This window comes from Micropterus dolomieu, linkage group LG04, assembly GCF_021292245.1.
Source record: "Micropterus dolomieu isolate WLL.071019.BEF.003 ecotype Adirondacks linkage group LG04, ASM2129224v1, whole genome shotgun sequence".
NCBI lineage: Eukaryota > Metazoa > Chordata > Actinopteri > Centrarchiformes > Centrarchidae > Micropterus > Micropterus dolomieu.
In genome coordinates this window covers 4,245,634-4,260,955 of record NC_060153.1, presented here as the reverse complement: position 1 = coordinate 4,260,955, position 15,322 = coordinate 4,245,634, and the positions used below count along the sequence as shown (strand labels likewise).

At 42.2% G+C, this 15,322-nt stretch overlaps 1 protein-coding gene across 2 annotated transcripts in view; it reads left to right on the top strand.

Annotated features, from left to right (window-relative positions):
• Window positions 1–15,322, top strand: part of LOC123970215 (protein sidekick-1-like) — a 248,953-nt gene that overhangs the window by 81,129 nt on the left and 152,502 nt on the right. For both annotated transcript variants that reach the window (XM_046048135.1, XM_046048134.1), the window contains exons 2-4: window positions 6,841–6,997; window positions 9,375–9,481; window positions 10,395–10,542. In XM_046048135.1, coding sequence (XP_045904091.1) covers window positions 6,841–6,997; window positions 9,375–9,481; window positions 10,395–10,542 — 412 coding nt within the window. The remainder of the gene's footprint in view (window positions 1–6,840; window positions 6,998–9,374; window positions 9,482–10,394; window positions 10,543–15,322) is intronic.

Sequence of the window (15,322 nt, the reverse complement as noted above, 5' to 3'; positions counted from 1 at the left end):
TTGTTTTCTATCTGCAGAAAGACGCCTGTTTTTAATGAGGAGATGTAAAATACTCAGGAAGAGGCAGAGGGAGGGGGGAGTCTGGGGGATAAAAGGAACATGCAGACAGTAAAACAGAGGAATAATTATTGTCTTGTGTGTGTCATTCAAAAGTATTGAGGTGTTTTCACTGTCGCTTGTGTACACAACTTTCTTCAGAGAGAGAGGAGGCTGCCGTCTCAGCGGGAGGTATTTATTTCACTCCCTCCCTACTCTCCCATTCACCTCCTCTCTCCTCCTGTCCGCCTGTCTGCTCATCAGGAGATAGGAGCTGACAGTTGTTTGTGTGTGCGTGTTTCAGTGTGCGTGTGTGTCCTACCAGATGTGCCCTGCAGTGTGGCCCACCTCTTAAATGTCACTGATCACAGTCTCTTCCACCTGATTACCCCAATCCCCCTACCCTCCGCTATCTCCCTCCGCCACCACCCATATCACCCCTCCATCTCCTGTTCCTCTGCCGCAGCCCTTCTGCCCCATTTATTACCCCCTTTACGTCCCCCAGCAAGAGACCTGCACTCCCCTGACCCCATGCATCCACGACATAACTCCCTAAGACATGCAAGGTTGAGAGAGTACACACAGGCTCTTACTTGCGATGACATGATGCGCTGTTTTGCTGTAACAACGTAGGTTATTACACATAAAAGTCTTGTTCAGTTAAAGTACCACACAATAAAAATTGACATTTCAACTACATGTCTAGTGCACACACAGACATATACACACACACACAGTTACAATGACATTATTAAATGCCAGAGAAAGCAATAATTTGACATTTTAAAACGACTGCTTATTCACAGTTTTTGGTTAACATCTTGCTAATACTAACCAAAGAGAATGTCACACTGGCCAGTCGCTAAATGAGCACAGACCAAATTGGTCATTGGCCATATTCAGTATAATTAAATATGAATTCATTGCGCACATTTCCTTTCACCTGCTCCTGCAGATGCAATAAACACAACAGTGTTAACGTGAATCCAGACTGAAAAAGCTGTGATTTGGGCTCAACCTGTTTTCTGAATGTGTTTCTCCTTGACAACCCTTTGTTGTAGAAGTTGATTAAGAATCTACTCTGACTCTCAGTGCCTTTATACTATTCCTGTCTTTCACACAAAGAGGCGAACAAACTCACAATACAGTTTAAAGTCAAGTGAGTTGACTTTAAACTATTTAAACTATTTTCAAGCTTAGACTGTTCGTCTCAGCTCGTATGTCCTTGTGTGCGTTTGAGTGTGTGTGCATGTGTGATGGTGTAGGCAACATGTCTGACATCTGCCAATCAGCGCGTCAGGATCAGTCAGTCATCTGTCACCTCCTACACAGACAGCTGTCAGTCAAGGCCCATGGAAACCATGATTGGAGCAGGCAAGGAAGGAACTTTGGCGGAGGGAGCTATGATTGGCTGTCTGAGCAGGAAGAGAGGTTAGGGGCGTGTTTTGCGGTCTTTAGTGACAGATGCTTTGTTCTTGTGCGGAGTCTGACATTCAGTAGTCAATTAAAGCAGCAGCCAACTTGAAAAGCCACGAGTTAAACTGCTGATCAAAGTTCTACACTCACATCCTGTTTGCCACACCTACCATTCTGCTCCATCTAACAACGGATGAAACAACAGAAAAGCCTGCACAAAATATTTCCTCTGTCTTCTGTCCAGGAGCAGTTCAGTTCCCCATGGACCCACTATCTTACAGTACAGCTGAGGCCTGTAGAGCTGCAGCCTAGTGGGTTAGCGTCAGAGCCGCTTTGATTTTTATCACCATCAAAGCTAGCAGGACAGCTCTGTAAGAACCAATCAAACCAAGATAGACTGGTTTCTTTCCAGTCTGGACCCGCTTCTGTTGCCATTCAGGAGAGAAAATCATACAGTGTGTGGTGTTTAATGAGTCTTATCGTTTGCCTTTTGATCCAGTTGCTGCCCGTCCTTTCCACTGAGGTTATTTTAAACATGTTTGACTTTTACGACTGGAATCGGTACTGTCAACATTACTTACCAGGGGAAATTATGTAAAAAAAGAAAAACAGTGCAGTGTGCCATGAGAGAGAATTATAGTATAATTCACTTCATCAGCTTTCAGGTCAGAGTCACAGCTCACCTGAAATTCACCTCACTCTTGTGAAGTTCACTCACCTACAGCTCTCTCTGCAGAGTTAGAGTTTTTTTGCCCCCGTCAAGCCCCCATTTGATCAAAATTTTGCACTTCCCTTAGTTTTTTTGTTGTATCTGTGCAAATTTCAGCATAAATTAGCAAGACAATGTACTGGATAAATCTGTTTTTGATCCAGGAACAAATGAAAATGCGTGTTTCCATTTGAAATCGGGTTTACCTCATGACGTGACTAAAGTCAGGTAATTTTTTTTGTGGCCCATCATCACAAATTTGCCTCGGGTGGCTTTACACTCTGTACAGCATACGACGCCCTCTGTCCATAGACCCTCAATTTGAACAAGGAAAAACTTCCTAAAAACTAGCTAGCTGTCATTCAGTGTGTTGATGCTTGTATGTACTCAGTAGTGCAAAATGTGCTCCTTTCTGACTGTCAAGACTAAAAAAATCTGTGTATTTTAAGATAGTTGGAGTGTTTAGTCTTTTTAGGTTGCAGGAGTCTTAATGTCTCACAGCTTTATACAGTAAGTATTCATCAATAGAATCTGTGACCATTTTAATCTGTTTTTGGTGCAAAATTCAGATACATTTCATAGTTTTCACCTGACTTGTCTGATCTCTTTGATGTGGGAAATAAAATCTAATTTCGCAGCCCATCCACTTTCTATTGTTCAATTAATTAGCCTTTTTTCGACCCTCTTTTTCTGACTAGTAGCAACACGCCAAAAACTCATAATTCTTCCTCTCGCCTCACATACTGTCAGTCCAATTAAGTGTTTTTAAATGCCTGTTGAAACAAGCGCTGGCAGACTTATTAGATTAAAACGGAATAGAACTCATTTGCACCCTATAATCAAATAGACTGCTTTTACCATAAAAAAAAACTGCTTAGCTATGCAACTTTTACCAGCTTATTCAGAGAAAAATTACTTAATCAAAGGAAATTACATAATGAAAGAGTCTGATATAGTTATTTTCTCCCCTTCAACCTCATGCGTCAAAAAGGCATGGTGAAGCTTGAGCTTGTGGTGAAGCGTGTGTGTGTGTGTGTGTGTGTGTGTGTGTGTGTGTGTGTGTGTGAGAGAGAGAGAGAGAGAAAGAGAGAGAGTGGCACGCTATCAGTGAATCAGTATTCATAGACTATAGCCAGTTCTGCCAGCCCTGTCTCACAGTAGGGGTTCAACTCTATGAAGATAAAGTGATTTTTCTGGAGTGAGTGACCCTAATTCTGACCTGACACACACATACACACCCACACTGTATATATACACATCACCACACCCACACACACACACACACATATCCAATTATTAAGCAGGCACTGCTAGAGAAAGATCCACAGCTCAACTTTACTTTTACTCTCTTTCACTCTTATGTCTGTCTTCTAAATGCATTTACCCCACAAGGTTTCCTCTGCATATCTGAATGCAAACTGGACTGCCAAATGATTTTTTTTTTTTTACCAACCTCAGTTCTGCCAAATGGGGCAAACTTCCAACATAAATAATATCCACATCTTTACACGTGCCGTTGCCAGTTAGGCAGAACCTGGACCTCATGTCGAGCCAGAGAAAATCTCACATCTCACCACAGCTACACACTGCTGTAGTAACATTTAGGATTCATTTTGGGATGTTTAATGCAGCAGAATGTAAGAATAATGATCGTTGCTGGCCAATTTGTAGGAAGGACAAGTCTTCTAGGACTTTATTTCCATCACACATACATTCACTGTAAAAGTGCAGGGAGACGGAGAGGAGGGGAGAGAGGGCGGGATCCTAGTGGACTATCAGCCCTGGAGCAGCGACCCTGCTCCTCTTCTCCTCCTGTCCTTTCATCCTCCTCTCCTCCCTCTCCCCTCTATCACAGCGCTCATCTCCTCGGCAAATTGAATTCTTCCAGAATCAGCCTAAGCAGCTTCATGCGATTGGCCTCAGGAGTGGATACACGCGCATGGTGCGTCGGGTGAAAAAGTGTGTTTGCGTGCACGTCTGTCTCTTGGCTCTCCTGTCACATTTGGAGGCCAATCTCTCTGTTGGGCAACATTCCTCCCGAAGAGACAAAAAGCAGAGACCTTGAGCTGCCACACACTTTGACAGAGATGGACCGAGGGGCAACAAGAAGGAGGGAAGAAAAAAGAGAGGGGAGATGGTCTAGACAGACAGACAGGTGGTTGGATAGTACAGCATGTGCGGAAAGAAAGACAGGTTAGGAAAAGGGGAAGACTTAGAGGGAGAGAGACGGACATGTTGACATTGACTGATAGAGAGACAGACAGCAGGGAAGACAGAGAGACAGACGACATCAGTAAGTGAAAGATGCTGTTAGCTGACCTTGTTCCTCTCAGATGTGGAATTCTCTATCTCTATCTGTAGTTCCTAATGGACTCCCTTTAAAGGAGACGAAGGGATTAAAAGCTATGAGGGATGGAGTGGGAGGACGGCCGTAACTTGCAGCTGTACAACGTATGAAGTATGAAGGAAGTGGTAGATAAGTGGAAATGATGGAGGCAGATACAGAACGTCTACGTCTCTCTATTTGTAGCGTGTGTTCATGCTCCAGCCTTTCTAATTGAGAGTCATATTTGGTAAGGCTGCTGCTCTGCTCTCTCCCTCTTTCTCTCTCGCTCACACTCACACACACATACAGGCAGGCAGCGGTGAGTTATAGTGCTGGTCAGCAGTACGACATTGGAGTCTGCATTGCCAGCCACCGTCTGTAAAAGCGGAATATTCCTAATAAATCCTTACGCTCACATGCACACATACACACCGTTTCTTTCTCTCTCTCTCTCTCTCTCTCTCTCCCTCACACGCACACGCACACACACACACACACCAATAAATCTATCTTAGATGGAACACTTCCCTCTTGTGCACGGAGCAGGCAGCTATCAATCTAAAAGAGAGAGGGAGAGGGTGAAACAGTGGAAAGTAGAGAAAGAGAAGGGGGGAAAATGGTGGCCCTGAGACATCCATGGGGAATAAGGAATAAGGAAGGGAACAGGCGATGGAGACAAAGTGAGAGTGCTAGAGAAAAGAGAGAACTGAGAAAGTTGAAACGCAGGGAGGAGAGAAGATTGAATTGACAGGAAAAGGTGAGAGAGAAAGAGAGAATGTAAAACTCTGGCTTAGAGTTATGAACCTGTCCATACATACTGTAGCAAGCATATGAGCCTGCTCCCTCATACCCAGTTTGTGTGTGTATGTGTGTAAATGGTTGATGAGTTGAATAAATCTCATTGTCCAGAAACCCCCATCCCCTACGCCCACTCTACACCCCACACCCAGAGTTTTGTTTAGTGGGTCCAGGCATAAAGAGATGCTGAGAGGTCCTGCCACTAGTTTCTGTGGACAGACTCTTTAGCCTTGATGCCTTTAAGCTGTGTGCTAGTGAGCCAGGTCTGAACACCTGAGCCAAGAGTTAAAGACTGGACGGCATTGTTTAGACAGCAGCTGTGGCTGAGCCACTCAGCACATGTACCTTGCAAGGCAGGGCGAGCGATTTCAACAGCCTTATCATAAGACGCAGTATTGGTACTGTGAGTCACTGTGCAGTCCAATATTGTACTAGTCTCATGTACTTGTTCAGCCTCTGTGCTTGGATGCTTGACAGTCTAGCAGTACACTACAAGTGATATTTCACCATGTTGTGAGATAGGAAAACAACAAACGAGAGGTAGAGGTGAAAAACTGCTGTCAATTACAATAAAAGGATGCGTATCAGCTGGGTGGGCTCGTTGGCCCACTTAAGGTGACAAAAGCTTAAGCAATTCCACATCACATCACATGTGACAAATAGGATGTCCAAACTTGTTATACTAGAGGAAGTGTTTGACCTTTGTCTTCATGAACATAGCGTGCAATATACTCTGCCATTTGATGCAATTCAACTCATCTCAGCAACACAGCAGATGCTCTGTGCAGACAGGAGAAGTGGTCAACTTACTGTTTGTCGTTCCAGGGAGTAAATGTGATAGAATTGCTGCTTCACTGGAACGTTGATGCGCATCAGTGCCGAGTAATAGACATGGCATCACAGTGATGCATGACGCAATCCACATGCCGCTGGTGTGTGGGCTCAAATAGAAAACAATAGTGTTTAATGTTTTGACATGCATCATATGCCATAGTTGTAATTAAAAAGTGATAATATGTTTAACATCAGACTGCTGCTCATATTAACGCCAGAATACCTATTTAATATAAAATCCATATCATTATCTTTGTCGAAAATACTTTACATGCAAGTATGTATCTGTAGGTTTTATGACCACATCCTCTTTCAGGTACTCTTAACTAATGATGGTATAAATGAGAGAGTTTTGGCTGCAGGAAAGAAGTACTTGTAAATCAATACAGTAGCAGATGCAGTAACATTTCTTTTTATTGTTGGTTTGATGCCAGGGGTCTTTTTTAAGTCTGAAATTATTTTTTATATCTGCGTTGACATTTGCTAAATGGCACCTGCCAACATTATTATACGTTGAAACTATATACAATAAATTGGTCTGTCTGTGTTTTGTTCCTCCCAGTCCTTTGTGCAAAGCACATGAATGGAATTTTATTTTTTTATATTTTTTTGCAGTGGATGAATGCAGATGAAACTTGTCCTATTGTCCAAGGATGAATAACTCTGACTTTTTCAAATAACAAAAATAACATGTTTTCCTGTCTATCTGTCTGTCTGTCAGAGGTGGCTCCCTACCTGCGAGCTGGTGGACTGGGGCAGCAGGCGGTGTTGGAGGGAAACAGACTGGTGCTGACCTGCCTGGCTGGAGGCAGCTGGCCTCTGCAGTACCGCTGGACTCTCAACAACAGTAACATCACTGACTGGACACCACAGTACAGGTCAGTTATTGCCGACTGGCTGGTTATGTGTCTGACTTTGTCATGGCTCTCTGTTGTCTCTACGTGCTTGTCTGCCTGTTTGTATATCTTCCATCCTTCCTTCTGAGAATCTTCTGTGTTCAGTCATGCCTGTAGCATGGGAAAACAACTGCTTTAATTGATGGTGTGTGTTTGGGGAAGGTCAGAACATTTAGACAATGGAGCCAAAGTGAGATAAATAATTACATTACCACCATACATATGTAAATAGTCTGGGAAAGATGAAAAAAAAAACAATCAATATGTCTGAGCTTCTTTCTCTGCTTTTCTCTCTGTCCCTCTCCTCTTCCTTTCTTGTGCCCCTCTCCCTTTGTCCCTGTGTGTGTTGGTTGGTAAGAGCTAAGCAATCCCTCTTGGCAAAACTGCAGCTGTGAAACAAAATTGTTTTTCACATCATTCAGAAATAGAGGGAATCTTGGGAATGCATACACACTGAGAGAGGGAGAGGTTGAGCCAGCATTTTGTAGGCAGTCTCTGTTCGAGCCAGGAGGTGTTGTGTTGCTCTGGACTGCTCTCAGCGTTCTGGCTACTTTAGTTTGGTGAGACCAGGGCTATGCTGAATTGGCAGTGTGCAGTGAGTATGAGAGTGTGTGTAAGTGTGTGTGTGACCATCTGGAATTGAAGGCCTTTTTCTTCACTGTTAGTTTAATGAAGGCAGGTAGAGCAGGTCGTCCACTAATCAAAAGGGCTGGCGGTTCGATTCCCGACTCCTCCTACTTCTGTTGAAGTGTCCATGAGCAAGACACTAAATCTAATGGGTCGTGATGGTTGGGCTGGTGCCTTGCATGGTAGCCTGTGTGTGTGTGTGTGTGTGTGTGTGTGTGTGTGAATGGGTGAATATTAGACACACTGTAAAGAAATCTGGATAAAAGAGCTATAGAAATGCAGTCCATTCCATTTTCACATATTCAGAATAAGTCTGGCAAGTTAGACTAACAAAAAAAGAGAAAAGTAGCATTTGCTTTGTATTTAGAAACACTGTTGACAGGGCTACTGTATTGTCCTCAAAACTGTATAACATTTTTGGCTGTTAAATAAAGTTCCTTCACAAAAATCACGCCTTTTCTAGCCAACACTTGTGTTCATTAAATTCTGGCTAATTGTGCTGGTACAAATGTAGAAATCTGCTCCACCTGCTTCCTTATTCAGCACAAACACATGTCAGTGAGAATTAAGAGAATGCCTTTTATTTCACGAGAACTAGACAATGACTCATGGGACACTTAAACCATATTTAGACATTCCCATTATATAACATGTAAAGTGCTACTAGGTTTAATGTGAAATGATGTGTTCTTCTGTATTCACACATCCCAACATCACACATTGTAGAAATAGATCTAGTCCTTTCCGTGTTTAGTTTGGTGCCACAGGGCTTGCTGAAGCAGTATTACTATAAACCATGATTGAAACTGTTCTTATCTTGAATCACACGGGGAATTTGACTTCACATGCTGGGCTGAGACTGTGTCAGAGACATTTTCTGTGAAATCATTGTATTGATTGAGACCTTTCAACATTGAACTTTGAGTTTAGTCAGAAAAGTAAAGGAAAACTTGGGGTGGGATTTCAGTGACAGCCCCACTGCACACGCCTATTAGAAAACGTAATGGAACACACACACACACATACACAGATGCATAGTTAGGACGTGTCCCAATATCAAAATCTGTTTCAGGATGAGAGCTGCTGTGTAATGTGTCATTCCTGATTCAAATGGAATTGCGTATGTGAGTCTTTGATGTCCAAGTGTGCGGGGGGGTTTTGTGTGTGTTGGCAGCATACACTGACAGCCTGGGAGTTAAATACTTGGCTGTCCTGGTATTCATAATGAGCCCCAAAGCGATGTCCAGTTTTACTGTGTCTGTCTGGTTTGTGTGTAATACGTGTGTGTGTGTGTTGTCTGTGCATGTGTGTATATGCATTTGTCCACCAACCTAGATCCTATGCCAAGCTTCCCATTAGTGAAGCACAGTCCATTAAAACCCCATTAACAACCCCTCTCAGAAAGAAAAAAAAAAATGATACACACAGTCAAAAACATTCTCATACAGAGCACACACATACTGCACATATGCACCACTCCACCTACCCTTCTGTTATTGGGGAACTTTGACAACCTTAGGCCCAATCCATTCTCAGATCAAGGTCATTAAAAGAGAATTACAGAGTGCATACATATGGACAAACAGACCTCCAACTTCTTTCCCGTCTGTCTCGTTGGTCTCCGAACATCACCCCCAACACTGCCTTTCTCCTTTTAACAGTGTTTATTTACAGATCTGAGATAAAAACACACCCTCATCACCGTGCTCTCATTTTGTCTGTCCATCTTTAGGTTGACTATCTCGTCTCTGAAGAGGACTGACACTGGCCAGTATCAGTGTACGGCGAGGAACAGGATGGGAGCAGTCATACACCGGAGAACAGAGGTGCAGGTGGCCTGTGAGTACACAACTGTTCACACCATTATAATTACACCAATACAGGAGTTTTATTAGTGATCAGCAGCAACTTTGTCCACACCAACAAGCTGCCTCAATCTTAAAGTGCAACTGAAATCACAATTAGTCATCCCTTTTTGCAGCCAAAAATAATGTCAAAGTAAATTTATTTATTTATTTATTTTTTTGGTACTGGAAGGAAAATAGAGGTCTTAGCGAAAATGTCAGAAATTCTCCTTTTCTCTTCAAACTAGCAATGTAATTTCAGTTGGACTAATATTGTAACATGTGTTTTTAGCATTTAAACACCAAAATAGTGAACCACTAAAGTACGCACAAATAATAAAAAAAACTAATAGCCCTGTCACACCAGCATTTAAAACAGAGAAATCAGTTAATTACAATCAATTCAGATTCACTCGGGGAAAAGTAAATACTTGTGTACTTGCTCATACAAATTTGCGCACTAGAAAGCTGAAGAGCCAGAGAGGCCACAGAGGAGGAAGCTTTCGTAGCGGTGGCACAAATACATCTTTTAAATAAACTGTCTGAACTTATTGTCCTTTTAATGACCAAGCTAACTTAGTTTGCGAACTGAGTTTTCCCCCTCTTCAATAAATCTCTTTAAAGACAAAAATAGAAAATAGAAAGAAGCTTTGAAAGCTTTAGTGACTGACTACCTATTTCTCCTAGACGTTCCTGCCTGGCTAGCATGTTATTGGTTAACTAACATAGGTCAACTAGCCCTACGAGTATAGTCACTACATCACCAAGCTTCTAGAAACACGTATTTCCTGAAGACACACTGATGAATTTTGCTGCGCCACTTTCTGGTTTGCGTTAATATTCTTTCTACTGTTATTTCATACACTTGTATCGATACTTTTGCTCTTCAATCCTCTCTCCGCCTACAGTTTTAGGAAACTTCTCCGCTGAGGAGCAAAGGAAGACGGTGACTCAGGGCCGAGCAGCCATCATCAGCCAGCCTCCCCTCGCTTCTTTCCCGCGACCCTTGGTCACATGGTACAAAGATGGACACAAGATAATCCCCAACAATCGAATGTAGGTCTCTCTCTCTCTCTCTCTCTCCCTCTCTCTCTCTCTCTCTCTCTCTCTCTCTCTCTCTCTTTCTAGCACACATTCAGATTTATATAGTGACTTGTGCACTCTGGAGTGTGTGTGTGATTGTGAAAATACAGCTTGAGATAAGAATTTAATTTTACAGTTCTTATCACCTTCAGTGGTATATTAATTAGTGTGCTCTAGAAGCATAAAGGTTCTTTTTAATCCTTGCACACCAATTGTTATGAATAATACGCCATTTAGATAACTGACCTTTTTCATTAGACATCTGTTCAATAGACTTAGGACATTATCAAGAGAAGATAAAAACGGATTTTTCAATGAATCAAATCATTTTTACTTGTATAATCTACAAGGTTATTAAGTAATTGTAGGTGCGCTGGAGATGTTCTTTTATATTAATTTTACAGCAGAGGTATGAGGATGGCCTTGGATGTGTTGTGTGAGCTGTATTTAACAGTCTTTTGTTTAATGCTGTTGTCTGGCTCCTTTTGAAATGCCTGTAATTTGCATATTATTCCATAGCTGCTTCAGCTATCCTGTCAGTGTCATTATTTTGAAACACGTTTATAAAATGTATTGATAATGTAATTATTCAGACAGAACTGGGAAGTGTAGGTATGCTGTGAAAGGTTTTTTGGAGTAATGTGCTATAGATTGTGGCAGTATCTTAAATTATTTTAGAATATGTACCTGTTTGAATCTACTCGTCAGTGAAAGTAGGTGTTGAGCTACAGACCTTCAGTGATTTTATTAGGCTGCTCTCACACTTTGAGATAACTAACTCCCCATTAAGAACACTAACTGCTCCCCTGTGTGTTATTGAATGAAATTGTCAGTGGCCTTGCTGTACACGTAAATGTCCAGGCAGCAACTTTTTACTCTTTTAATGACAGTCATCACTGCAAAATTGCTTTTGAGAAAGCTTTGTAAAGACCGTTTGCATAACAGTTTTTTTTAATCATTATTATTTTTGTCGTTGGTTCACATTAAGTTCGACTTTGCTTTTTAATTTCAGTGAACATGGAATGTGGCTCTCCTGTTAACTTAATGGGGCTTCATGACATTGGACTGCAATTATTTTACTGCTCAAGACGCTGCCTGTACTGACATTGATTACTGTCAGAGCATCACCACAACAGTGCCCTCACCCCTCCCTAATGTCACACACCACAAATGAGGGCACCACTACCACAGGCAATTAAAAACAAATGAAAAAAAAGCTACATAAATATCTGACTAAAATCACAATAAAATAAAAGCTGTTAATGCTGCAAATGTGCACCTGCCTATAAATTTATTTAATGGCCACTTTAATCATGTAAGTGTATGCATTAACATCGGGGCACACAGGCTGGACACCCATTTTCCCCACAAACCTCTTCCAGATCCTTTACTGGCTTACGACAGCCTGGAGATCCATTTTCATATCAGCACAAATAACAAAGTACCACAAAATATCTATCTTTATCTGTCTAACTGCCAGGATCACTTCCTTCACTTATATTTGGCTGTAGGGATCTGCTCTGGAAGATCCCCATCCAGAACCAAAAAAATAACAGAAGCCAAACAGATGAGTTGTCACATAAGTTTAGCAGTAGTGCAAAATGTATGTAATTATTGAAAAAGCATTAAATGAAGATAATGAATGTTGAGTTGAAGCTGCGGTGGAGCAGAGATTGCAGAGTAAGCGCTGATGTAACAGTTACAGCATCAGTTTAGCAGAGCATTTAAAACAATACCTTTTGACAGTTTGGCAGGTGTACTCAGCTGAGCAGTCAGCTGAGAGCTTTGGCCCCCTCATCAGGACACAGATGACTCTGTGTCCTGTATTGGAGCCAGTATATGTAGCTAAAGTAGCTACATTGGCTCCATTTCTCCCCTGCCTTTTATCTTGATTAAGTAGACGAAAAAACGGATAAACATCCTGCCTAAAAAATGCCCAGTCCGTGCATTTTATTATCAAGATAACCCATTAAATTCAGGGTTTTCCTCATCTGTTTACTGCAGACCCAGTTAGTTTCTACTGAATACCTGACTGCCTCCACTGAAGTCATAAGAAATTAACAAATTTTTATGAAATAGTGACATTCTTGTAATAAAAACTGTTTTACACAGGAAAAGCCTTACAATTAATGTAAGATGCATTTTATTTTGACCATATACCAATTTTATGCTATGATTTGTTGTCTCCAACACTTTTCAAAATAAACCATTTGCCCATCTCGATTAACTCTATTGAGTGCCCACGACAGTCTCTCCCCTCCTCGAATGGATGACAAAAACTGAGACAGAGATAAATTCAGCAGTCAGCATCTCACATGATATGTGTCTTCACACCTCTGACAAACAGCTGGCACTGCTGTACATCAGACCAGAAAACTGCACTCTGGCAAGCAGCATACTTTAATGTTAAACAGTAGCTTAGGTTTTCTAACTTCATTAACTTGCTATTAAATACACTGTAACTTAGCTGCCGTTCAGGATGCCAGCAAGCAAGTATGTGTGTGCATGGCAGGTTCAGTGCCAGTTACCAGACAAAAGCTGTTCTTACATGACGATAGTTAACTCATTTCAAACAGTTATTCATGCTGTGGGTCTGATGTCTTCATGCCCTTAAAAAGTCTGAAAATGTGTTAAATTTTGATTAAACTTCAAGTAATTTGCCTTAAATGTGAATTCATCATATCAAATTTTCAAAATAGAATCTGAGCTTCACCGATTATGCACACCATGTTTTTTTTGTTCTGATTATGGGGTCGGGTGTACACTGAGGCACAGTGATGTTTGTTTGGGCCAAGACGACCTGACGGGTGTGCAACTTAGGAGCAGAGAGTTTGTCTTAAATTCAAAGCTATCACACTAGTACCTGTATCCATGGCAACAAGATGAAAATGACAGCTGGTTCTGCCACCTGCAGTGTCTGGTTATGGTAATATATGTTGTGGTATAGAAATAATTTCACTGATATTATATTTTAAGATATAAAAAGGTATTTTTCTGTTCTGCTCAAATACATAGACACCTGTAGTATGACTAGAAGAAGTCAATCTCACTACCTCATTTTCAAGTATTAATATAATCTGGATAACAACTTTTATCTCTCCATTGTGAGATGAGGTATTCTGATTTGCTTGCACCTCACATACACACTGTGATGAAGATTCATGCATAACACTTCCTTTGAACCCTCATAGAAAAGACTAATTTGCACCTCTCTTCACAGCTCTCCTCTTGTCTCTGCAAGTCATGTCTTCCTCTCCCGCTCCCCCTCTCACCTTCCTGCCCAGTCTCTCACTCCTACTTTTCTGCCTCTAAATTATTCTTTATATTGCTTTGTTCTCTCCATTGGCTCTCCCTCTCTTACTCTCTGTCTCTTTTATGGCCATTATCATGCTACAGGATATACTGTTACAGAACCTATAAACTTCTGTCCCTGAATAAACTGCTTAACTGCTGTGGTGTATGCACACAAACACACATTCACACATTCACACACATAATCTGTCTCTCCAGACCAATCTCGGTTGCGTCTACCTGGCTCAAGCGTCTCTGTGTGTGCTCATGCATGTCAGAGCGAGCACACTGAATATTTGCACACGGCTCTGTGTGTGAAACAGTGTGTTTGTGTGTGTGCGTTTGTCTGCGAGGTTATGCTGGCTGATCCTGCTGTCCGGTGAGACTGGGCCAGATGGTGCCTGGCGGTTGGCTGTCTTCTGTGGTGACCGAGCTGATGATGTTGTTTATGAAGTTTATTGATCCGATATGCATCGCTCCCAGACTCCCCAGCCCCATCTCACTGTCTGTCTTTCTGCCTCTCCCACCGCTCTCAATTTGAGTCTGTGTGCCTGCCCCGAACCCTGCTCTGCATATTCAACACACACACACACACACACGCTCTCACTCTTTCTGTGTGTCCACACTCCCACCTACCCTTCACTTCCTCACACACACACACTCACACACACACACACACATATCCTGTCTGTGTATGGACATTCCCAAACTCCCCAGCCCTCAAAATACTGGCCAGCAAAGAACTTACAAGCTGTCACTTCCCACACACTCTGCTCTAATCTAATGGAGCCCTCACTCCCTGCCCCCTTCGTCTCCATGCTGGTCTGCCAACACTTCACTCTGATCCCCCCATTTTCAAATGGGCCCTGAACTTGAGACATATTGAGTTTGTTTTCTCCTCCGCTGTCCAGCAGCAGTCAAAACAACTCCGGGACAGTGCTGCCACCTCAGCGGCTGACGCAGATATATATTTTAGCTCTGACCTGCAGCCCAGGTCAAGAAGAACGACCTGCTGCTTTTAATTAGCTCTGAGGCATGTGGCAGATGGACGTGAAATGATTCTTATAGCCAGCAGCTTCACAAGGACAGCCAGGATGAGGAAAATTGAACTATTCTTTCTTCTTACATGAGGGACGCAGGGAGCCCAGATTGATCAAATAAAGGCAGTGATCTATGCAGAAGCATGGCAGGGCGGACAGTGAATATTTCAGTTTCTTGTTGCTCGGGATTCGAGTGGTGCAGAGAGCGCTGATGTCACAGGTGGTCAGTGTCAGGACAGAGGCCTATGGGAAATATTTCTCCTCATAGACCTGGCCTTAGCAGCCATATGCTGTGGAAGTGTGTGTGTGCGCATTTGTCTCTACATTCATTCATTTTAATTTGTCAAACACCACTTTAACAGAGGGAGCGATTCATTATTTTGCTGCTTTCCATCTCACACTAACACACACACACACACACA